The sequence below is a fragment of the Daucus carota genome, chromosome 1 (assembly GCF_001625215.2).
Source record: "Daucus carota subsp. sativus chromosome 1, DH1 v3.0, whole genome shotgun sequence".
NCBI classification, from domain to species: Eukaryota; Viridiplantae; Streptophyta; class Magnoliopsida; order Apiales; family Apiaceae; genus Daucus; species Daucus carota.
Window position 1 is genome coordinate 49557396 of NC_030381.2, and position 24853 is coordinate 49582248.

Consider the following 24853-nt stretch of genomic DNA (forward strand, 5'->3'; position numbering starts at 1 on the left):
TAGAAGGAATGTCCCGGACCCGTTCACGCTACTTTCAACACCATTTATATACATTATGCAGAACTAATTATTAAAAAAAATAAAACGTCTTTAGTTAATTTATGTACTTGACCTTTGAGTGATGATGACATGATTGGCTTATACTCGATCACGGAGAGTTTCATGCATTGTCAACTTGATCAACGTTACTTTATAGAGTAGTGTTTACTAGCTTTGCTGTGACTAAATTAACATCTAAGAGGGGTTGGCTAATGCGCAAGTTCAAATGTTCAATGCACATTTAAAAGCATGAAATAACACAAGTAATTGTGTGCCTACCCTAAGTGCTACTTATTCCTAAGGCCTATTCCTTATGTTAAGTTACTATAATTTTGTTATAAAAATCTAAGTGTATGTCATCATTATTTTCAATTTTTTATCATAAGCATGAAAAATATATGTTATGCATATATAATTTTTTAGTGCTAACTAAATAAATGAAGTTAATTTTATTCATTCCGCACAAATATAATTTTGGTTTAGAAATCACAAGCGAGATTAATTTAATACTTTCCTGTTTCTCTCATTTTTTTACATTTTTTAAAAATTGCTTAGGACACATTTTAGGATATATCTAAAATCATATTAAAAAAATTGTATATAAAATATAGTTTTAAAATTTATTTTTATAATTTTATAAATATTTAAATATTAAATTTTTGTTCAGAATAAAAATTTAATATAATTCATAAAATTATACTTTTTTTAAAAGATTTAGAATACGTGTGTCAAGTACCAGTGCACGGTATAAACAAGCACATGAGGGAGTACAAAACTTGTTTTCTAATGGACTCTTTTTTTGAAAGGATAATGTTTTATAGAAGTGAATCCAGTAACCGTTGGATCAAACGCTCTCAAAAAGTTTCGAGCACAAAAACATTCGATTCTATTTAGGTTCTCTGTTGGGCACCAAACTCCAAACCACTTTGACAAAATCTTCAATTTTGCTAAAATTGGTTGTCTTGTAGCAGTGAGATTAGGACATTTGCAATAACGTGTTGTGCTTTTAGTTCAGCAGCACTACTCCTGTGGTCCTCCAATTTAGTGTGATTTCAACATCACAAAGGGCTCAATGGTATAGACTTATCAAAGTAAGAACATGTACCACCCACCTTGCAATAGATTTTTGATGTGTTGTGCGCAGGGTGGCAATCGTTTCGTTTCGTATACTTTCGTTTCGTGTATTTTCATGTTTCGTGTACTCGAAGCTGAAACCCGTATCCACCCGTTATTAATTTCGTGTACCTAATTTGAAACTTATATCCGTTTCGAATCGTTTCGTGTATATTTCGTGTACTTTTCGTGTATATTATATATAAAAATATTAATGTATTTTTAATCAAAAAACGGATTTAATATATATTTTCCTTTATAAATTTATTAAATGTGAATGATATATATTATACTTGTATACAATTCTTTATAAATTTGTTAATGTATCTACAATATATATCCACACATACATATAAATATATACTTTATACTCAATTATATATTTAATATATCATTACATATATAGAGAGTTAAGTTTTATGGAGTACACAAAAACATTGGAGTATTTGAGTACAAGTCTTAATTTTTTAGTTTAATCATAAATAATATATTTGATTATACAAATTTATATACAATCTATCAGTTATAAGTTGTCTTGCACATAATTGTCTATCAATCTTTAATATTTTTCAACTTTAACAAGTATTAACATTATTGTTCTGCTTATTAGTTATATTGCAGAACATAGAGTCCTGTAATTTATAAAAGTCATTATTCTACCTTTTGATTACAATGTTTATGTTGTGTAGAACATAATGTGCATGTTATTAAATGTTTACGAATATTATTGAACAAAAAAATTGAAATTTAGATGAATAGATTACATTTTATCCAATTCTGTACTCCAATACTCCAATATATTGTGTACTCCATTGAACTTTACTCTATATAATAAATATAATCTACAAATATTTCGTGTACTTTCGTGTATTTCGTGTACCCCAAATGAAAACCCATATCCGACACGATAACGAAATCTATCGTGTAATTTCATGTTCGTGTACTTTCGTGTTTCGTGTATCGAAAATCAAAACCCGTATCCATTTTTTTCATGTCGTTTCATTTCTTGTGAGCGTGTCAAATTGTCAGGCCTAGTTGTGCGGTAGATTTTCTAGGCTCGTTGATGTCTGAGGAAAAAACTGAGTATAGATTCTTAGTGTAGAAAAAGAACTGTCCACACTAATGCTGTAATCCGATCCGGGCAGCTCGCGAGCTCGCCCGGCTCGAACTCGTTTTGATGGGATCGGCTCGGCTCGTTTAGTTAATCGAGCTCGAGTTCGGGCAGAGATTTTGGCTCGTTTTGTTAAACGAGCTGGCTCGGTTCGACTCGTGAAAATTAACGAGTCGGATTCGGGTAGCATTTTAGACTCGATTTAGTGTTAAATTAAACGAGCCGGCTCGCCCGACTCGTTAAACTCGGCTCGTTTAGCTAAACGAGCCAGCTCGACTCGACTCGTGAAAATAAACGAGTCGAGTTCGGGCAAAGATTTAGGCTCGTTTTCTTAAACGAGCCGGCTCGGCTCGACTAAATAAAACTCGGCTCGAATTATGCCCGGCTCGAAACTCGGCTCGCCCGGACCGAATAACAGCCCTAGTCCACACAATAGGCCTTGTAAGAAGTGCTTGGAAGAAACCAGAAAGCATATAAATCAGGCTGGTTTTAACAACTGTGGTGTTAAGTGTGGCAAATTTACCGCAAATTTCTAGTTAATTCATATATATAAACATACCATTTGTGTTCAAAGTTACGACATGAGAACTTCAAAACAAAAACGTTGATATACACAATACTATCTGCAAACTCCAAATCCAGGTCGAGAGGAACATCATGAAAACCTAGGCTTAGGCGTAGGTGGAGGGCTATGATGACTATGATGCACCGGCCCAAGCTTGTGAATCAGATGAAGAATCCCTTTTTTATGATCATGATATGTCAGGTTCTGTACTGAATCTAGGTTTCCATCACTTGCAAGTGAAGCCTCAAACTGCTCTAGTATTTTCACAATTTGACTGAACTCTGGCCTTCTATCCGGATGTGAAGACCAACAATGCTCGATTAATGCTTTCATTGCGGCGGGGCATGTATCTGGGATAGCTGGTCTTAAATTCTGAAAGATCACAGTTTAGAAGCATTAATGAAAAAGTTTATCAGTTGGTGAATTCGAAGAACAGGCTCCTCTGGTTGATTATATACAGAGCTGGAGTCATGTTCTACTACAAACTCACAAGCCTCACGGATTTTACAAAAGAACTAAGTTTCTCATGTATTAAATATAAAATGAATACTGAGATTCATATATATACAATCCACTAAAATACACATGGAAAAGATTTTGAACAAATTTACATATTTTTACTGTTCATAGAGTTTGTGGAAGGAATGGTTTGCATATGAACACAAGCATATATACAGATAACAATAAAATCAGATGAACAGAACAAATATAAATACAAAAAAGTTTGTCAGACTTCCGCAGTTCTTAACCAGATATCAACATAAGTTTGTCGACTTCTGCAGTTCTTTAGCATATGTTGCCAGGTGACTACGATGTCATCATACTATACATGGTATACATGTCAAATACATATTGAAGTTCTTCAAAAATAGTTCACGTTTTCGAATCAAAAGTACGATTCTTAGCCCTCGTGAATAGCATATTAATAATCTACAATCAAAGATCGATGTTTGCTAACAAGGACAAATGCCATGATATTGATATGTGATGAGATTTCCAGAAACAGAAATAATGGATTTCAAGATACCAAAAACAGAGTCAGTTTCCAATTCCGTGCCCATCAAGTAATCTAGACGCATACTGAAGTTAATGACAAAACACGCAGATCTGAATTGGCATGTAAAGATATTTTACAACACCTCAATGTGTAGCATTTATATTTATAAATTATGAAAAGAAAACAATGAAAACGTGAATCATAAATGTACCTTATTCACCACAGCAAAAGCAGCTTGGATGGGTGTCATATCCTCGTAAGGAATACTTCCAGATACCATTTCCCATAAAATGAGCCCAAAACCATAAACATCAACCTTCCTGCTATATGATTTGCGTTTTATCATTTCAGGTGCCATCCAGCGGTATGTTCCAGTGTCATCAGCCAGAGAATCACAAGAGGTGTCACGACAAGCTATTCCAAAATCTGCAATTTTTAGCTGAAAATCCTGATTAATAAGTATATTCTCAGGCTTCAGGTCCCTATGTATTACCCCCTGAGAATGTACAAACTCCATGCCCCGTCCAATATCCAATGCCAATGATATTAGTTTCTGTAAGGGAAGATTTTCCTCGAGCTTGTGTAGGTATGCCCTTAAAGAACCCTCTGATAGATATTCTGTGACGATGCAGAAGATTGGCGGCTTTCTACATGCTCCTATGAACTACATTATCATGCAATAAAAGAGCAGAAAATCAATTTCAGCAACATTTGTTAATCTACGTTTCAATATAAGTAGCAATTTAGTCCCTTGTAACAGATGGATGCACAATAATATCTTACACTATTCAATATCCAGTACTGGATTTTTTATGGAGTAGATAATCTCGTTCTACTTATGCTAAAAATATCAAGTTTTATGTCATGGGATATTGCCAGAAAGAGGGAACTACAACTAATATAAAAGGAAAAAATCTCTCTTATTACTGGATGGTACAATCATTTTACATAATATTATTGTTACAATTGATTATTTCACCAAATTCTTAACAAAATTGATAAACAAAGACTGAAAAGGTTGCAAGGGGAGAAGAAAGGCAAGAACGGTATATAAAATAAACCTCAGTAACACAGCAATATTTTATACCACTTCGACTACACACCTAAAATCTGGATACCACTCGAGGACAGTAGTATAAGACTTCCTATTTCCTTGTACAATAATTAACGCTGTGTTCCCTAGTTCAAGAAAGAAAAGAAAAGAACAGAAAATCAACTATTTTCTTTCCTTTCCAAATTCCAAATCTTCTCAAATGTGAAGAAAATTTGTTGGACAAATATACAAGGGATTTCCCTCCAAATCTTTAGATCATTCATAAACTCACAATACGGAAACGACATCGACACAAATGAGTTGCACAATCATATCAATAGCAGAGGCACTCTTATATTGAGCACAAGACAATGGACTCCTTAAAGCATCAAGGGGAGCAGAAATAAGCCATTACCTTTATGACATTTTGGTGGTGGAGACGACTCAAAAGTGTAACTTCTCTTGTGAACTGTTTCTCTAAGCTGGCTCCAAGTGATCCATCGTAGATATCATCTGGTACTCTGATCATTTTTACAGCAACAGGTTCATCCTTATAAGACCCATGGTAAAGTTGACTATGTGCTCCATGAGCAAATCTAAGCCCAATAAAAAGCTTAGAGAGATCAAGCATCCATTCGTCAGCTGATTCAACAGAGGTAACCTTACCTTGCCCATGATCAAAAAATTTTGCCCATGCTGATTCTTTTGTGCTCTTTGATTTATCATAAAATTTCATAGAAGAGATCTTTAGCGACTTTGAATGATGCTTAGTGTGAGATGCCTTTTTTTCAACAGGATCTTTATGGAGCCCCTTTCCCGATCCTTTTCTTACTGGATGTGGAGTTGAAAATCGCCTCCTGTCAGACCTGGCTTCCTCAAATGTATCCGAAAGTTTGGTTTCAGGGTGAGGCGACACAGCCCTTGGCTTATTTGTCTTAGGATTGAGCTGAATCTCAGTAACACTTGATCCTTTTGCAGGCCTTGATTTGAGACCCGCAATTCGGTCTGACTGAGAGGTTAAAGGAATTGAGGTCAGTTTAGAGTCTACACTCAATCTGCCAGAGTCTAATCGATGATAGATGGTGTGAGAATACTTGGTTCTCCTAATCCAAGAAGACTCTTCTTCCATTTTTCCAAGAGAACTAGTAACACAAATAAGCCTTTCTTATTCTCCTCCAAGAGTACAAAGAGGTATGAACATCAACGTTTTCCCCCCATCAATGCTTCATTAGAAAAAATTGGTTCGAAACCATAATAAACGAAGACGGTAAGGAATCCAAAACCCTACTTCTGGAAATATCGGAAGCCTTCAAACCCATAAATAATACCACGAAAAAACCTCAAATCCCTAACATAACCATAATACCAATCTCAAAAATTCAAAAGTTTACCAAATACACCACAAAAACTCAAAGCTAACCAATAAAAACCACCAAGAATCCAACAAAAGTTATTAACATGCAAGAGCTACCAAAGTCAGTATAAACTGAATATTGAGCTCTCACCGAACCTCATCCCAATCAACAACCCTTTTTAGCCTCAAAGTCAAATATCACCTTGTTACAAAGCCTGGAAACACACACAAACAAAAACAATAAAATAGACCACAGTTAATCAACAAACCAATTAAATAACAAAAAAGAAAAGTCATGGATTGAAAATAAACACCAATAATTCTGAACCCCATTAACAAAGTATCCAAATCAATCATGCCCCCTCAAATAATTCAAAAATAAACAAACCCCATTAACTAAAAACACATGTCATGCACATACACAATCTTCAAATAAACAAACTCACCAAAAGGGCACTTCTCCAATTCTTCAGCAAATCTCCCTGTTAAACAAAGATTCAATCTTTATCACAACCCTCATCTCAAATCAATCTTTTTTAACAACCCTTTAAATATCTCTCAAAAAGAAACATAAAAATCCCAAGAAAACACTTATACACACTTATCACACAAATATGCATAAAAAACGTAATGAATACGGGATCTATGAGCACCTTAAATGATTCTGTAGGGCCGAGGGGGCGGTGCTGGTGGTGGTAGAGGTCCCCAAAAGTCAAGAACCAAGAGAGATGATGGTGTGTGTATACGTGTATGTATATTTAGAGAGTTATTCCGAATAAAAAAGGTAGGAGAATAGAAAAATCATTTTCAAAGAATAAGCAGCAGTACGAGCTTAAATATAAAAAAATGATAATAAATGCTGGGTTGGGTAGTTTAGTTTGTGCGATACGGATTACGGGCTTGCACGGATGTTTTATTATTCCACAAAGGCCTTGTGCTTGTGTTTTTGTATTTTGGTTTTGGTGCATCTATTATATTTGTTTCCTCGTTAAGAGTTGAACATGAAACTTACGTACACGTCAAATTTGCTATCGGTTTATCTGTCATACAATTAGTGCCTGTTTGGTTAGCTAGATTTGTAAGTCACTTATGAGGAAATCCACCCAGGGTCCTTTCGGCTGATAGTAAAAAAATATTATTATAAAAATCAGATAATCATTTATAATTTAATAATATTTTTGTTGAGAATGAAATTTGTGATGGCTTCCGGTAAAAGTTGAAAAGATGATTTTTTTTCAAAAATATGAGAATTTGTTTTTTTAAAGTCAGTGAACTAGAATATTTTTCAGCAAAAACCTTTGCAATGGCGATGTCGACAAAGCGATATTTATATTATTTTTTGATAAATTTGTAAGCCGTCTCTTTTATAAGATAAAATTATGAAATTGAAAATTTTACTTATATTTTCCGTAAAATATATTTTGATTTCTATATCATATAAATGTAAATAACTATATAAAAAAATTTATTTAATGTTTAATTATCATATCACTAGTTTTATAAGTAGTAACTAGTTATTGATAAAATTATTTAACCAAAAACTTTAGGCAATCAAATCAGGGGCTTAACTAAATTAAAATTACTAAACTTTATTAATAAATAAAATTATATTATTTATTAAAATTTAAAAGTTTCATAATAAAATGCAAGCCAAAAAAACTAACATTTCTTACATTGGATTTTGACTTAAAAACACAAAAGAGACGCTTTTGCTTGTTTTGCCAAACAACACGTGCAAAGCAGAAACAATTAAAAATGCAATACCAGACAGGCTCTTGATTTATACTGTAGACAACTTTTAGAGCATTCACGATGGGTTTCTCGATCCCTATCCCTATTTACTTACTAAATTTAGTAATTCCCTAAAATTATGTTCATAAATTTAAAAATCTTCTGCATCTCATTCCCCATTCTATCTTACCCCATCCCTATATTCAATTTTATATTATTTCTTTCTCTCTCTTCCATCTATGGGGAATGAATAGTAAGCATTCTCTCATTGGGTTCCCCATACCCTATAATTTAAGGAAATTTTTAATTTTTAGTCTAAATTGTTGTTTCATCCGGACCCCTAAAATGGGGTTTAGTTTTAGGGACAAAAACTAAATCCCCATATTTGGGGGCTTACTATTCATTCCCCATTTCTTTTCATTTCATTGTTTACTTTTGTTTATAAGTGTTATTGATTAGATAATAGATGAGAGAGAGAGAAAGAAGTAGTATAAAATTGAATATAGGGATGGGGTAAGATAGGATGGGGAATGAGATGCAGAAGATTTTTAAATTCATGAACATAATTTTAGGGAATTACTAAATTTAGTAAGAAAATAGGGATAGGGATGGAGAACCCATTGTGAATGCTCTAAGCCCCCAAATATGGGGTTTTAGTTTTTGTCCCTAAAACTAAACCTCATTTTAGGATTCCGGATGGAACAACAATTTAGACTAAAAGTTAAGAATTTCCCTAAATTATAGGGTATGGGGAACCCAATGTAAATGCTGTTAAGCGATCTGTACAAACAACTAAAAACACAAAAAGAAGCCAAAATCACTTATGTCAGACAGCCCCTTGATTTATAGAGAACTTTTAAGCGAGCCTGTTATAGCTATATTTGACCATGACACTTTGTTTTCCAATAAGAGGAACCTTTCTGAGATGCTCTAATGAATTCAGGACAATGTTGAGGTACATGAGGAGGCAGAAGAACTTGGTTCAGAGCCCTTAGGAATAGTAAGGATGGTGCTGTAAGAGGGATGAACTAGTGATGGTTTAAGAGTACATACATAAAGGGTGCCTTAATAAGCTTTTACACTAATGCTCTTTAGCCAAAAAATCCCTCATGTCTGTTAACTAACCAACTTGTCTAGATTCTTAAGCAACTCATCCAAAATCTTAGGCCTTAAAGCGTTTGAGGTCAAACCAGTATCATATATTATTCAATAATATACTTGCTCGAGCTATGGGATATCTTGCTCCCGAGTATGTTATGGTATTTCATTTGCTAGAACAATGTATATAGCTTGGTTACTCTGGAGGTAGCAATGAGGAGGCTGTAAATGAAGATGGAACTGATTGGATGCCGGAATTGTGGGGAAGCATGATTTAATGGCTGGTGCTGATCCTACACTGATGAGCTTTCATAGTGCGCGGAAGAAAATGATCTTCTGAGTTGCGTTTGGGAATCAAATTTATGAGAAGTGGCCTTCAGTGACGGAAGCAGTACTAATACTAAAAGGGGAGGCACCATCTGCATAAGCTGCTGAACATGCTTGAACATTCTCGGTTCTTCTCTGCTTCTATCGTAGAAAATGTGTTCTGTGACTTTTATACTATGGTGTGGTTTGTTCTACCAGCTTGCTTATATGCCCTTTATTTTCCTATGCTTAATGTAACAAGCTAAACGTGGAATAGACCATGTCCGGAATCTGAATTATGACCTTAGTAAATTACCTCCTTCACCTGCTTTTAGATATGATCTGATTTACTTGCCAGTAGATTGCCAGATGATATATAGTAGTTTTATGTCAGAACTTGACCATTCTAAAACAGTTCAATGCTTATCCCCGATCTCGTATGGGCCTTCGTATCCTAGATATTTTTCAAACAGATGGAAGTGCATTATGAATTTAAAGCAACAAATGAGAATCACTCTGGAATTAGGAACGAAAAGTTTGAGATATGTTTATCAATACAAACGGTTTGTTTTGCAACATATTGTTATATAGATACCTGAATTTACTAAAATGCTAAAACCAGTAACCAGTTAGTGCGCTCTGAGTAAATTGGGTTCTGCAGATGATAAGAACAGGTGTGTGTTCTGTCTAACTATTCTGCACATTCTTTTGTTGTGGCCAGTAATGCATCCTTGAGTTTTTAACTAACTAGCCGTAAATAATGTACTGATGGCGAAAGAAGTTTGAATCTTTACGGAAATCTTTCTCAGCTAGCTAGTTAGAAACTCAAGATACATTACCAGCCATCAGTACATGTGTATTAAAGCCGAAGTTCTGAACAGATCAAAGAGAATTCTTCCTCCGGTGCGAAAGATTTTGAGACAGACGAGCTTAATTTCACGTTTTCTGACTGAGACACCGATCAACCATCATAAACCAACAACATGAGCTGTTTAAAATAATAATCTCTTCACCTATATATCAGGCAAATTTATAATACAATCTCCCCACCATTACACCATATCATATATTTATACAATACAATGACTATGAAGTACTCAATCACCAAACTCTAATTCCCTCACTGTCAAACAAAAACACCCTTTACAATCTTATTAACATGCACATTGCACACTGGGCAACTTTTCCAGTAAATCAACCGTAAGCATCGAAGCCCTCGGCCTCTGCGGCCGGATAGAATATCCTGCGGTGGTGGATATCAGTCGCGGAACGGCAGTCTGCCGTTCCGTGACCCTAAGCCACTTAGCCTGCATGTATCTAGTTTTTCTCCAAGGCCCAAGATGCATTTTCTTTTCCTTCATACATTTTTTAGCAGCCGCGCACAAAATCGCGGTTATTGACAATAGCCTTTCGATTTTTCCCACAAACACTTCTGGGAGCTTACTAACTAATCTGTTGTATTCTTCACTTGCTCTGGCCATCTCAAATTCACCCCTGAAGTTCAATTCCACAATCACCCTCACCTCCCCTTTCTTTGTATTCGAGTCCAATATATCTACAAACGTGTGTTCGCCTGCAATTGGACAATGTACATTTCGTCAATTTTTATAATTCAATTAATCTTCACCACAAAAAAAAAAATTAGTTGGAAAATAGAGCTCTTCGAAATTAGTATCCACATAAAGGTGCATGTGTGGATAACTTCTTCTCTTTTCAATCAAAAACCAAACATTCCGGTGAAAATATCATGTGCGTGAGTATTTAAATTTCTGTTATTGACGGGCAAGAAAAGTGCAAATTTTGGTAGGTAAGAAAGTAGAAGTTACCTGATGGCATATCTGGCAAATTCTTCCACTTGGAATTGCAAATTGCTGCATTGAAGCCAGCATTTTGAAGACTAGCACTGACTTGTTTCATTAGACAAATTCGGCAACCGCCGAACACCGGATTTCGGCAAGTACATTCATTTCCGGCAGCTTGAGCTTCTCTTAGTACTTCTTTTGTACAATTTCTGATCTTTGATTCCAATGAACTTGTCCTGTACAACGTTGCCTGAAATTTCATCAACATACACATCAATTAGTCCTATAACACAATCAAAATTATCCGGAGTACCTATTTTTTTTTAATAATTAAACACACTCACATATTGATTTTATTCTATTTTTAATAAGATTCGAACACTCGAATTATGTTAAACAGAATAATAGATACTAACGGGAGTGTATTCGATTGAGATTTTAATGGATTGTTTTTAGTCTATGGATTTTAATGGATTGTATGGGATTTTGATTTTTTGCGGATTCTTGATAAAATGTCGCAGAGTTGATGGGATTTAGGTACAATGCTTCAAAATCCCATTGATTTTGATGGGATTTCAAAAAACTTAAAATACACTGAAGAATGCCACAAAATCCATCATTTTATGAAATGAAAAAAAATCCATCAGCATTTGAATACCATCAGATTTTAATGGATTTTAAACAATCCCAAATGAATACTATCGGATTTTAAAGCATAATTTAAAATCCCAATTGAATACCACCAGATTTTGTAGCATAATTTAAAATCCCAATTGAATACCTCGAGATTTTAATGGATTTCAAACAATCCCAATCGAATACCCTCGGATTTCATGAATGCAAAAAAATGCTTTAAAATCCCAATCCAATACACCCCTCTAAATCAGTATAAAAAAACGTTACCTGTAGAAGTTGGTATTGATTCTCCCAAAATTTCTTGTGATCTTCAGCATTGCTGGTGGAATTTTCAGCTTCTTCATCTTCTTCTTGATCATTTCGATTATATTCCTCGTACAAAATGCTCTCGGGTGAGCCTTCACTTTCTTCATGCAAAAACCCGAAAACCGTATCGGACATGCTCAATGCAAGTTCCCCGGGAAACGCGATATCCCGGCTATTGTACGGTGTAAAAATGCGGTGGCTCATCGGAATTCTGGTCATAACTCCGGCCATGCCTTGAGTTTTAATCTTGTGGGTTTTACTTGAAAGACTATTTTTTGTTGTGGTGTATAATAAAGTAGAGTATGAGGTGTTTATATAGTAGTGTCGTGAAGGGGTCAAGGGCCCGTTTGCTAGGCAAACATTCTTACTGGTTCTTATCACGAATGTTCATGTGATTAGCTATGTCTTAAAACATAAGCCACTTGATTCTTTTACGACACATTCAAAATATTTGATGTCTAAATGACTCATGTTTAGGGATGTAATCCTAGTCAAGCAAGTTGAGTTTCGAGTCGAGTTAAATTTAATCGAATCAAGCCGGTTCATTTAACTAATCGAGTTTTAACTTCTGCCCGAACTCGACTCGCTTAATTTTACGAGTCAAGTCGAGCGGGTTCGTTTAGCTAAACGAGCCGTTTTTAACGAGTCGAGCGAGACAGCTCGTATAATTTTACACTTAGTAGGGTCTAAACTTCTACCCGAACTCGGCTCGTTTCAATTCACAAGTCGAGTCGAGTCGAGTCGGCTCGTTTAATAAAACGGGTCAGCACTTTTGCCCGAATTCGGCTCGTTTAACGAGTCAAGCCGACCACGGTTAAATGAGTTCGAGCTGGGTGAGCTCGCGAGTCGACTCGAATTACAACTCTACTCACATTACTGTTATTATTTCTTGTTTGTCGCTCATTTAGATGTGTTTCTTTTATTTGACATGTAATTTAATTCATTGTTCTCATTCTTTTTATACTATTTTTTCACTTCCCAGAACGTTTTTTAATTCTCTCGTAATATAGTTTTATAACTTAATTATAAGATTTTCATTTTATGAATTTAACTTCAATTTTAAATTTTTATTCAGAAAAAAAAATCTTAAATATAAGTTAAAAATTATTGTATAATTTACAAGAGAGTATTAACGTGTGTGCTATATCGCCATTCACCCAATTTATACAATTCCGGGAGAGAGTATCACTTAGTTGCTATGTGAGTTGGAAATTTATTTATAAACTTTTTACCAAAAATATTATAAATAAGCCGGTTCTGATTTTAAATCTAAAAATTGGACAAATCTCAGCCAAAACTGAAAAAACTTTGACTACTAATCTCACCCAAAACTGGGGTTTTAATCTTAGTCATACAAAACCTTGGTTTTTACATTTTACATTGCACTTTTTATGTGAGACTTGTCAAGTGAAATACTCTACGATTAGGAACACTAATACAGATTAGACGTGGCAATCGTGTCGTGTCGTGTACTTCCGTGTCGTGTACTTTCACGTTTCGTGTACTTGAATGTGAAACTCGTACCCGACCTGTTTCGGATTCGTGTACCTAATCTCAAACCCGTATCCGTTTCGAAACGTGTCGTGCACTTTTCGTGTAGTTTTCGTGTACATTTAATATAAATATAATAATTAAATTTAATTAAAATATATTTTAAAAAAATACATTTTTTATGTATTATTTAATGAAATATATGCATTTTTATGTATTATATAGTGAAATATATATTAAATCTTTATATATGTATACAATTGTGTAAAAATTTGTACATGTATATATATTATATATATAAATAGAGTCATACTCCAGTGAGAACCAATCTTATGATGAGATATGAGATCTAATCTCAGCCACTCATTTAAATACATTATATTCATCTCTTACCATTCATTTAATATTTTAATATTTCACCATCTTCTAATTCAACTACCTATCACCTTCAACCACCGTTGACCACCACCACCAGCTCCGGCGACCACCAGAAAATCACTGCCGGCAAACATAAAATCACCACCAAAAAATCAAAAATCACCGCCAAAAAATCAAAAATCAACGCCAGAAAATTAAAATCACCACACCACCATCAGCTACAAACCACCACCGCCACCCCCCAAATCCGAAAAATCACCAAATACAAAACAAAATGACCATCACAAAAAATAAAAAACACAACTGAAAATCATCATTTTCAATTCATCAGCTTCCTCACTATCTCTCTCAACCTCCTCTCTCTCTCTCCACATCCACACGCTCTCTCTCATTCACTACATCCAACCTCTATTTCTGCCCATATCCATCATTAACTCCGACCATAACAAAAATTACTATATTAATTGTAAAGCACCACAAACAAACACCATCGACAAAATGAAATCACCACCGTAAAAACAAAAATCACCGAACCTCCGCCAATACCATCTCTAGATCGGAGTATCGAAATCGGAGATGATGTGGATCGACGATGAATAGAGAAGAAACAAAATGAAAGAATAAGGATGGGGCTTTTAGAGGGGAGGAAGTAGTCGTGTTTCTGGAGAGAGAGATCTGTGTTTTTTGTGTGCGTGGCTGGAGACGAGGTCGTCGCCTCGACTACGACGATGTTGTAGATCTGGTGGTTGCATAGCAGCAGCAATGGGTAGTGTCGGATGGCAGTAGAGGGTGGAGGTGGGCAGTGGGGGGGTGGGAGGGAAGAGGGAGAGTGTAATAAAAGAAAATGTTAAAATATAAATGCGTGGTTGTGATTTGATTTAGGGATAAAAATGTGGGGCTGAGATTAGGTCCCATATCTCACATTAGTTGAGATTCTCATTTGAGCACTTGCCTATATAAATATATATATATATATTTACACGAACATATACTTATTTTTTTAAAAATATATATATATATATATATATATATATATATATATATATCGTGTACATTCGTGTATATAAAATAAAAACCCGAACCCGACACTAAATTCAACGTGTATTTTCGTGTTCGTGTACCGAATATTGAAAACCAAACCCGAACTTTTCGTGTCGTGTTCGTGTCGTGTTTTCGTGTCGTGTACCAAATTGCCAGGTCTAATACAGATGCACCTAGCACCTTCCACAATAAACCAAAAAAACCCCAGTTGCTGATGTGGCAGGTGTAGAGTGGATGTTACAAATCTAGACAGTCTAAAATGGTGGGTGAAACAGCTAGGATACACGTAAGTCTGATCTCGATCACCTCTGATCTACATTTATGTTTGCAATAGGATATACTCGAATATTACCCATTTTATTTTTTTATTATTTCGTTTTGTCATTTTTAATCATTAGCTTCGCTTCTTTCTCAGTTCGCTACATATCCTATCTTAATCTCATGGCTTTGTGGGGCCCACACAGTCAGATTACAGCCACGGTTTCCATCCTGGCTTCATCGTGGTCGTTGATTTACAAGATTTTTAGATCACGTGGGACCCGCGAAAATAATTGTGTTGTGTGATTAAAATCTTAAAATAGGACGCGGCGTTCAGCAGTGTTTATGATTTTTTTGTTGAATGTTTATCGAGTCAATTTTACAAATATACCCCTCACAAATTGATAGATTTGTGGTGAGGAAATGGGTAGGATGGTCATTTCGGTGGTTTAATTATTGTGGACGAGATAAACGTTGTATTCGGGATAATTTGTAAGTGGTATTCCGAAAGAACCACGTTTTAAATATTATATTGGCCATCAAACAAGATGTGACTCCCTCGCAAGTGGCTTGCCGGTGATTTATCGCTAACAACATTGATTAGAGTTAAATTAATCTAATAAGCATCTTTTGCACTAATGAAGCAAGTGTCCAAACTCGTTAAGTTTGGTCCCAGCTCGACTAGTTGAATACATCTGCTGCAGCCTCGTTTCAGTAACACAAATGCAGAGCACCACCCTCTTTTTTCTTGTTAAACCACACCAGCAGAAGTATTTCAACGATGAGAAGAGCAACTCACTGGCACCTGCAAAGATGTAAATTTCTGGGGGCACTAAACAACTTTTCGGAAAAAATTATATATATTTTTAAATTTTGTGAGGATATTTTTATAATTTTATAAAATTTAGAATGATGAAAATTTGTAAAAATGAATTTTGGGGTACACGTGTCCTCCGTCTCTCTTCTTAGATCCGCCCCGCACCTACGGGTACCGTGTAGTTGCCAATATAACAAAATTATCATTTTTTGTATATATTATAATTTTCACATCATTTTCATTATCTATTTTGTGAAAAATATTCCCACAATTGATATTATTAGACATCAATTTTATTCAAAATAGTCTATTTGTAATTGGAACCATAAAATATATTTTATTTAAAATTGAAATTAGAAGTAAAGGCCACACCGATTTTATGAGATGTCAATTTTGACATCCCAAATTAAATACTTAAATACATTATTCGACGTCATAATTTTGACATTTATAACTTCGATAAAATGATAACAAAAATGTCACATAATATTAAAAAAAAATTTTATCACAGCTTATTGGAGCTGCTCTTGACAGGGAGAGTCACCGGTTACCGGGCAAGTCGGCGCCAGAATCTGCATTACCGAGCTCCGAAAAGTCGCGCATAGGCAGCAGTCTTCAACCTGCTTTTGAAACTGTCAGCCTAATTTAGAAAAGGACGGAGAAAGCAATGTTAAAGTCCAGGTTCAAAATATCTTCAATCAATTTGATCGATTAATCATTCTATTAATTTTTACGGAATATCTTCGTCCCTCTGATTTCTATACACTTTCCTTTTTGGGATGTCTCATTCAATTGTATACATTTAGAAACTTTCCCAAAATAGTAAACTTTTATAATATAAAAATGTCACCCACCCACTACTTCCATCTACTTTTTCAATTCTATCAATTAAATATGCATGGGTCCCACCACTTTACCTACTTTTCTTTCTCTTTCTCATTACTTTACACTACTTTATACACTTCTCCTAGTCTCCGTGTCCATCCCAAACGTATACATCCCATAGGACGGAGGGAGTAACATATATTGGTCAAACTAATATAACTTGTTTATTAGATTAAATATCAAATATTATTTAATATATCCGATTAATATTCCAACTCATCACTAAACTATGACTCCATCAATTAAATATTATTTAATATATCCGATTAATGTTCCGACTCATCATTAAACTATGACTCCATCAATTAAGTCGAATTTATACATTTTAAAATACCGTCTATAATATATAAAATCAACAAAATATTTGCGTTTAAATTTAATGTCAAAAATATACCACTTCTCGTGATCAAATGCGATCTAGAAGATATTCTCAATGTTTAGAACATAATAACCTATACTATATTTAGGATTTTAGTTAGAACATGTTGAAATTATTTTAAAAGAGTATTTAGAGATTATTGTCTAATGTTAAGAGTAACTCCAACGGAATCACTTGTTAGCTAAAATTGTGAGTGGCACCCATTATACAAATCTTTTAAAATTTTAAGTACTCCAACGAGATCAGCTAAAATTTTAGCTATCAAGTTTTCATCCTTCAAATTTGCTGATTCTCTCTCCGTTATCTATATGAGCTCCACCTCAGCTTTCTGTCTCTTTTACCGTTTCCTCCTGTTCATTTTACATGTAAGTATGTATTATTAAAATTTAAAAACTATATTAAATATTTACAATTTGTTACTTTTATGTAATATTAAGTGTAAAATTATCTTATCATAAAAAATATAAAAAAATTTATTGTTAACAAATTTATTAATTACTTATAATTATTTCGTATTAGATTATACATTTAAAACCTATTGATAAATTAATATAATAAAAATAGTGTTTCTAGTTTTAAAAATTATCTTATTTTAAAATATTTGAATAAAATTTGGGAATTAATTTAAAATATTATATCATTTGCATTATAAAATAAAATTTTAATTGATTAAATTACATATATTCTTGTATAAAAATTAATTTGATTAAATTTAAAAAATAATTTATTTGTAAATTTTATTTACAATGCATAACTACTAAGTGAAATTTAGTCATTTAAAATTTAAAAATAGTGAAATAATAGATTTTTAAATAATAATATCATTTTAACTAAACTGAATAAAATATATATTTATATGAAATGTTTATCAAATTGAATTTATAAGAAAGTTATTTAAAAAACTTATTCACAATAAATAATTATTATTTAAAAATATAATTGTTAAAATTTGAAAACAACAAAATAACATAATTTTAAAATAAGCTAACCATTATAGTTAATACCGGGAAAAAGTTTACAGCAAATTTTTAACTGATCATCTATATTCACACTTTTAGCTAACGATTATAACTATCTCTTTTGAAGATGCTTTTTGTGGAGAAGAAGAAAAAGTGACGACTAAAACTCTAATTAATCAGGATGTTGACTCTAACAGAAGATGCTGAGAGAAAAAAGATTTTACGTATGCTTTACTTTTATAATATATTTTTTTTTAATTTTTTTTGACAAAACGTAATATATCATTCCATTAAATTATTCTGAATAGAGTTTTTAAGCGTAAGTAACTTTTCTTAGATTACTCAAGCAGCCCCCAAGGCTTGTTCCCTCAGAAAGTAGACTTGCTTATCTATGTTAAAATAGCACTTGAGATAAAGAGACCCAGGCGCAACATACACACCAAGCAAGCAGAGTATGTCAAAATATCAAACTGGATGCCCATCATAATTTCAAGCTTCTAATAGCACCCCTTCTAACAAATAATAGGCATTCAGATATTATAGATCAATGGTGACCAGTATTTCACCAAAACTGAACAAAAAAACGCGTGGAAAGTAAAAACTAGAGATGGAAGAAGTAGATGAAAGACATGAAAAGTAGCAAGAGCTTAAACGTAATAGAATTCGGAGCATATTCTGAAATTTCAGGCAATAACATTCAAATGAATTTCTATACAAAACTAAACATTGCATTGCACATCTGAGTTCAAAGTAATTCCTTAGAGCTTAAGAGAACACCTAGTCCAAAACTGTTTCACACTTCAACTGATTCGTATTAGATGTCGGAGACATTTAACTATTCAAAGAGCACATACTATCTATAAGGATTATGCAGCAATAGAAGCAGAAAAAGTACAACAGTTCATCTCCGCGAAAACTCTCTGTGAAGAAAGTGTTTTTGGACGCCTATTGCCTACTGAGTTATGATATTTGATATTTCTATAACCCATGCTCTTGATGAGATTAAATGACTGTAAATTAGAAGTGCTCGTCGGGGATACTGATGCATTAACAGTGCTCCACTCTTTGTAATATCCAACAGCTTCGCAGAATTTTTTAGTACAACTCTAAAACGAATATTGGAGGAGACAAAAACATTTTTATGGCTAATTAACCGTGTACAAAAGGGTCGGCCTAGCATTGCATTAACTGATTAACATTAATAAGGCGTTTACGCACATAAACACAAAGTCACCCCTCAAACTTCAGTGATTGAAGATCCGCATTTTCTCCTAAGAGCAACTCGAATGCAAGTTCTCCTTACTCATATTTAGTCGTGGACAAGATTCAGGGATCAAAACAACTCCCTATCCACTAAAAATTTCAGGGGAGAGAAAACTCATCCCCTTATTTGAGGGAGCAAAAAGCCAACTCCTATAATGCCATATCATCAATATTACCTATAATATAATATATATTTACTACAACTCTACCTCTTCTCACATATATTATTTTAAATATTGAATAAATACTAATTTTTAAATTATAGGTAACAGGTATAGATAATACCATTGGAGTAAAACAACTTTATTTTATTATATTTTAGGTAACCAATACAGGATTACCCTTGGAGATGCTCTAAGCACCTCAACATTGAAATCAAATGAAAATTTCTCCCTCCAGGGCCTCCGCTGATTCATATTTAAGCTAAAAACCTCACCCCTAGGGGTAAGTTTTTCGAACTGGTTACCTTTTTCATCACTAAAATACATGATCCTACAACTCTGTAAATATCAGCAGGTTCCTTAAATCCAACATAACGCTTTCTAAAAGAAGAAGAAGAAACAATGCATTTGTATTTTCGACGAGATGGTTTCCAAATATACAAATCTGGTTCGCGATCTTTTGGAAAAGGTCGGCTGAGGTACATAAAATATGATCCGAGATCGTTGGCATTGGGTCTTGGAATACTACAATCATCAGGCAGACAAGAAATCCCTTAACTGAGCCAGAGTTTCGTATTAGTAGCACTGATACTAGTAAACGAAATCTTATATTTATCGATCATAAGGCCTGTTTGAGCTGAAGTCAGGAAATTATCAACACAGCATCCTGGGTCTCCTCCTAATAAAATAAATATTTTCTGTTATATTACTTGAGACTTGACCTGAACTTGAGTACACTATGCAAAATATTATATAATAAAACATAGTTAAAGAAGAAATTTATAATTTATCAAGATATCATCTTATTTTTTTAGTTCTCTTCTCTTTTAACATATTTGTGACCAATTTTTCAAAATCTGTTATGGGAGATGGGCCGATTGAAATTATACGATATTCTAACATTCATTTCACTCAAAAATCATCTTTTGAGTTTGAGAATGGATCGCGGGCATAATTTACATTCTGTGTACTTGATAAATTATGAGATACGAGGATACGAGGATGGCAGGGCACGAAGTTAGGGTCATTCACTTTTACCGAATTAGGATTTTCACGAGGATTCGTAAAAAAAATGAGAAAACATTTTTGGAGGAAGATCGTTAAAAGACACCCCACTTTCACCATTTCTGTTTCTTCCAAGGACGAAAGAACAATTTTAGTTAACTAATCTGCAAAGCTTCACGAGTATACACACTCATAGTTCATGGAGAATACTCAATAACGCCGAGTGAATGGCATTATAGTACAAGTAGAATCCTACTTCGAGATTAGTGGCGATGATAGGGAAGATACCATATCAATAATCAATAACGAACAATAAATACAATGATCTTACTCTATATTCATATGCACCTAACCATATATTTAGTGGAGTAATTAATATCGTTGGATCATGGATGCATCTGATCAGTATTTTATATGGACACTTAAATCATTGGAATAAAACCAATATATATTTAGAGGACTCTTAATATATGAAATAAAATCATATATATATATAGAGTAAGGTTCAAGGGAAACTATTTTATCAAGAGAACCGGGAGACCACATTTTACACCGTTGATTAATTCTATCATTTATTATTTAATTACTATAAATATCAATGGCAATCTTAAAATTTATTGGATGATTCAAAGACAAGGGTATTCAATTATTAAATAAGAAATCTCTCAGATTTTGATATATATGGAATCGATTCAGTGATTGATATCCTTTATATATGGTAACGTAATCACTAATCAAAGCTTCCCAATAATAACAATTACTAATTGACTTTTACATTTTTATGATTAATATAAAACATACATGCACTTCAAAACGTTGAAGATATCTGATGGAGACGATCAATGATGGGAAAGATTCAAGGTTAATTCTTTTAACAGATCGTCATATGTTCTTTTTATGCAGCGAAACTTAGAAGAACAGCTAAAGGAACATACAAAACTGAGTTCAAGCTTAAAGCTACTGGTTATAAACATGAATTCAGGTATCCTTGTTGATGTGATATCTTCCCTCTCAGATAATAAAAAAACTGTCCCCGAGGATCAGTTGGAAGAGGATTAAGGTCTCTTGGATTTGTTCCAATTTTCTTTTACGGTCTCATTCAGTTCTAGTTCTAAGTTTGATTTATCTTGTGGTTGGTTTTGTTGATCTAGTTTAAGTCGAGGCAGTGGTAGCCTTCTCTAATTTGCTCAATCTTTACTTGTTTCTTTTGGCTTTTGCTTCCGTTGTAATCACTAATTTTTGTAGTGATTCACGGGAAGTTGCAGTGCAGGTTCTGGATTCTGGTTTTTTAAAGGAATTATCTTCACTCTTTGAGGCTGAGGTAATTGATCTAGAAGCAGTAGTTTGGGAAGGCATTTGTGCTAAAAATATTCTCGAGCAAGCTGTACATTCATAGAGCGAGAACTTAGCCAAAGAACAAGATGCAGACCCGAATCCTGGAAGATTCTTTAGCGTTTACAAGGGAGAGAGAACAGTATCGACATGATAGAAGTTATAGAAACTCATGGATGTGGCGCAAGTTTTGGCTGAGTGGGATCATTGCCTTCAGAAGAGTTTTTGAATTGTTGGGTTGGTTGAGTTCACTAGTTATTTAGCTATCTAAAAGTCTTTTGTTTGTTTTATTGTGCATGGCCAAGCAGTAGAACCAATGTTCTTTTCTAGTCTTTCACAGGGTGTATAATTTTCTTGTACTTATCTTTTGGATTAATGCAATGCTTTGTTTGATCAAAAAAGAAATCACTAACTCTCCTAGAATATTAAGCCCTTTCTTTGTAATCTCTAAGTGGATATATGGCTTTATTAATGTACTTGATCTTTCAAAAACGTTTGGATATGGTGACAATTTTATCTACCATTGTGTTTAACGTGTACTCAAAGAACACTTAACAAAGAATATTCTTTTATAAAAATGTTTTTGTTGCATTTGGCTGGATTTTGACTTTTGTAAATATGATCATCCTTATACTAATATAATTTAAATTTCTTTGTAAAATATATTAAAGAACACTAACTAATATTTTAAAAGAGCACTTAAAAGAATTATAATATTATTATACAATAAATATTTTTTTAGTTTTATCTTTTCAATAAATTAATGAAATAATTGGTAGAACACTTTAATATAATTTTAATCTTATTAGCTCACTAAACTATTATTATTACTTTTTGAAAACAATAACATTAACTATTTTTTTAATTATTTTAAAAGTAAGATTCAATAATACTTAATAGCACACTTAAGAAAAATTTAAACTACATTAAAGATTATTTTAGAGAACTTAGTTGAATTTTAATACAATTATATTCTCTTAAGGAGTCTACTTGATTACCACTGTACTTTTCATTTTTGTCTATATAAGAAAAGTTGTGGAATCAAATTAAGATTTTCATTTATTTAAAACACCAAAAAGAATCTCCCGACAAATAATATTTCTCAAAAAAATACTTCTGTATTTGTTTTAATACACAAATATATTCTCTCAAATGTCTTAAATAATTGAACTTTACTACAGTTATATTTCTTTAAAAAAATCTATTAATTACAGTCATATCCATCTTTTTAAAAATTAAATTTTAATATAATTATATTCTCTTAAAGAATCTACTAATTCCCGTCATATTTATCTTTTTATCTCTAAAAGAAAAATTGTAGATTCTAATTAATAACTAGTTTCCCATTATTAAAAGGGAATATAGTAAATTAAAATTTTCATTTATTTATAACACTTAAGAGAATCTCCTAGAAAATAATATTTTTATAATCAATACTTGTGTATTTATTTTAATACACAAATATATTCTCTCAATAACTTTAAATAATTTAATTTTATTACAACTATATTCCTTCAAAAAAATCTACTAATTAACATTATATTTATCTTTCTAAATAATTGAATTTTAATAAAATTATATTCTCTTAAGGAATCTACTAATGACCGTCACATTTATATTTTTTTATCAGTAAAAGAAGAGTTGTGGAATCTAATTACTAACTCATTTCTCATTATTAAAATATAATATAATAAATTAAGTTATTTATTTATTTCAATATTTAGTTGAATTACTACATATTATAATATGCTAAGATTCTATATATCTACACTTAAAGATTCTTGTGAATATTTTATATTTATATTTTTCTTTCAATTATAAAAATAACATTTAATAGTAGATTCTAATATATATATTACAAAATATAATTGGTATGAAATTGAGATTCTTTAAAATGTTCCAAGATTCTTTAAAATGTTCGTTCATATATCGAAGAATGATATATAGTAGAATTTTAAAATGTTTATTTATAAAATTGACATAAAACATCTATTTTAATAAATTGAACGCATGTCTATTTTAAATTTTTTTTAAGGAATCTCAAAATTTTATTATTGAAATGTAATATTAACTTAATTTTTATTTAAAGAGCATTATAAAAACTCCTAATAAGAAAACATATAAGTGAATATTTTAAAGAATCTTAATTTTCATTTATTTAAAACACTTAAGAGAATCTCCCTACAAATAATATTTTCATAGTAAATACTTGTGTATTTATTTTAATACACAAATATATTCTCTTAGCTTTAAATAATTTAATTTTACTGCAACTATATTCCTTCAAAAAAATCTATTAATTTAATGTTATATTTATCTTTCTAAATTATTGAATTTTAATAAAATTATATATTCTCTTAAGGAATCTACTAATTACCGTCGCATTTATATTTTTTTATCAGTAAAAGAAGAGTTGTGGAATCTAATTACTAACTCATTTCTTATTATTAAAATATAATATAATAAATTAAGTTATTTATTTATTTCAACATTTAGTTGAATTACTACATATTATAATATGCTAAGATTCTATATATTTACACTTAAAGATTCTTGTGAATATTTTATATTTATATTTTTTTTTAATTATAAAAATAACATTTAATAGTAGATTCTAGTATATATTACAAAATATAATTGGTATGAAATTGAGATTCTTTAAAATGTTCTCAGATTTGTTAAAATGTTCGTTCATATATCGGAGAATGATATATAGTAGAATTTTAAAATGTTTATTTATAAAATTGACATAAAACATCTATTTTAAGTAATTGAACGAATATTTATTTTAAG

General features: G+C 32.4%; 2 protein-coding genes across 3 annotated transcripts; both read right to left on the reverse strand.

The window, feature by feature from the left end:
* Positions 1-2781: 2781 nt before the first annotated feature.
* LOC108204754 (serine/threonine/tyrosine-protein kinase HT1) lies at positions 2782-7039 on the reverse strand. Of its 2 annotated transcripts, XM_017374349.2 has the most exons (5): positions 6866-7039; positions 6659-6694; positions 5274-6427; positions 4037-4489; positions 2782-3200 (listed from the first exon to the last, which is right to left on the reverse strand). In XM_017374349.2, the coding sequence occupies exons 3-5, from the start codon at positions 5985-5987 to the stop codon at positions 2919-2921; spliced, it is 1449 nt and encodes a 482-aa protein (XP_017229838.1). In that variant the 5' UTR covers positions 5988-6427; positions 6659-6694; positions 6866-7039; the 3' UTR covers positions 2782-2918. The 2 variants fall into 2 exon arrangements, with proteins under 2 accessions (XP_017229838.1, XP_063941977.1); XM_064085907.1 differs by lacking the exon at positions 6866-7039 and having other exon boundaries at positions 6659-6841.
* Positions 7040-10336: 3297 nt separating this feature from the next.
* Positions 10337-12394, reverse strand: LOC108196471 (uncharacterized). Its single transcript, XM_017363804.2, has 3 exons — positions 12053-12394; positions 11174-11399; positions 10337-10920 (listed from the first exon to the last, which is right to left on the reverse strand). The coding sequence occupies exons 1-3, from the start codon at positions 12320-12322 to the stop codon at positions 10502-10504; spliced, it is 915 nt and encodes a 304-aa protein (XP_017219293.1). The 5' UTR covers positions 12323-12394; the 3' UTR covers positions 10337-10501.
* Between the last annotated feature and the right edge of the window lie 12459 nt (positions 12395-24853).

Bases quoted from the DNA above. Each gene is read 5' to 3' on its own strand.
- LOC108204754 (XM_017374349.2), bottom strand. From the start codon at position 5,987: ATGGAAGAAGAGTCTTCTTGGATTAGGAGAACCAAGTATTCTCACACC. The intron at 4,490-5,273 runs GTAATGGCTTAT...ATGATAATGTAG, and splicing joins ACCACCAAAATGTCATAAAG to TTCATAGGAGCATGTAGAAA. The intron at 3,201-4,036 runs GTACATTTATGA...GTGATCTTTCAG, and splicing joins CTTTTGCTGTGGTGAATAAG to AATTTAAGACCAGCTATCCC.
- LOC108196471 (XM_017363804.2), bottom strand. From the start codon at position 12,322: ATGGCCGGAGTTATGACCAGAATTCCGATGAGCCACCGCATTTTTACA. The intron at 11,400-12,052 runs GTAACGTTTTTT...ATGAAATTTCAG, and splicing joins ATCAATACCAACTTCTACAG to GCAACGTTGTACAGGACAAG. The intron at 10,921-11,173 runs GTAACTTCTACT...GTCCAATTGCAG, and splicing joins TTTGCCAGATATGCCATCAG to GCGAACACACGTTTGTAGAT.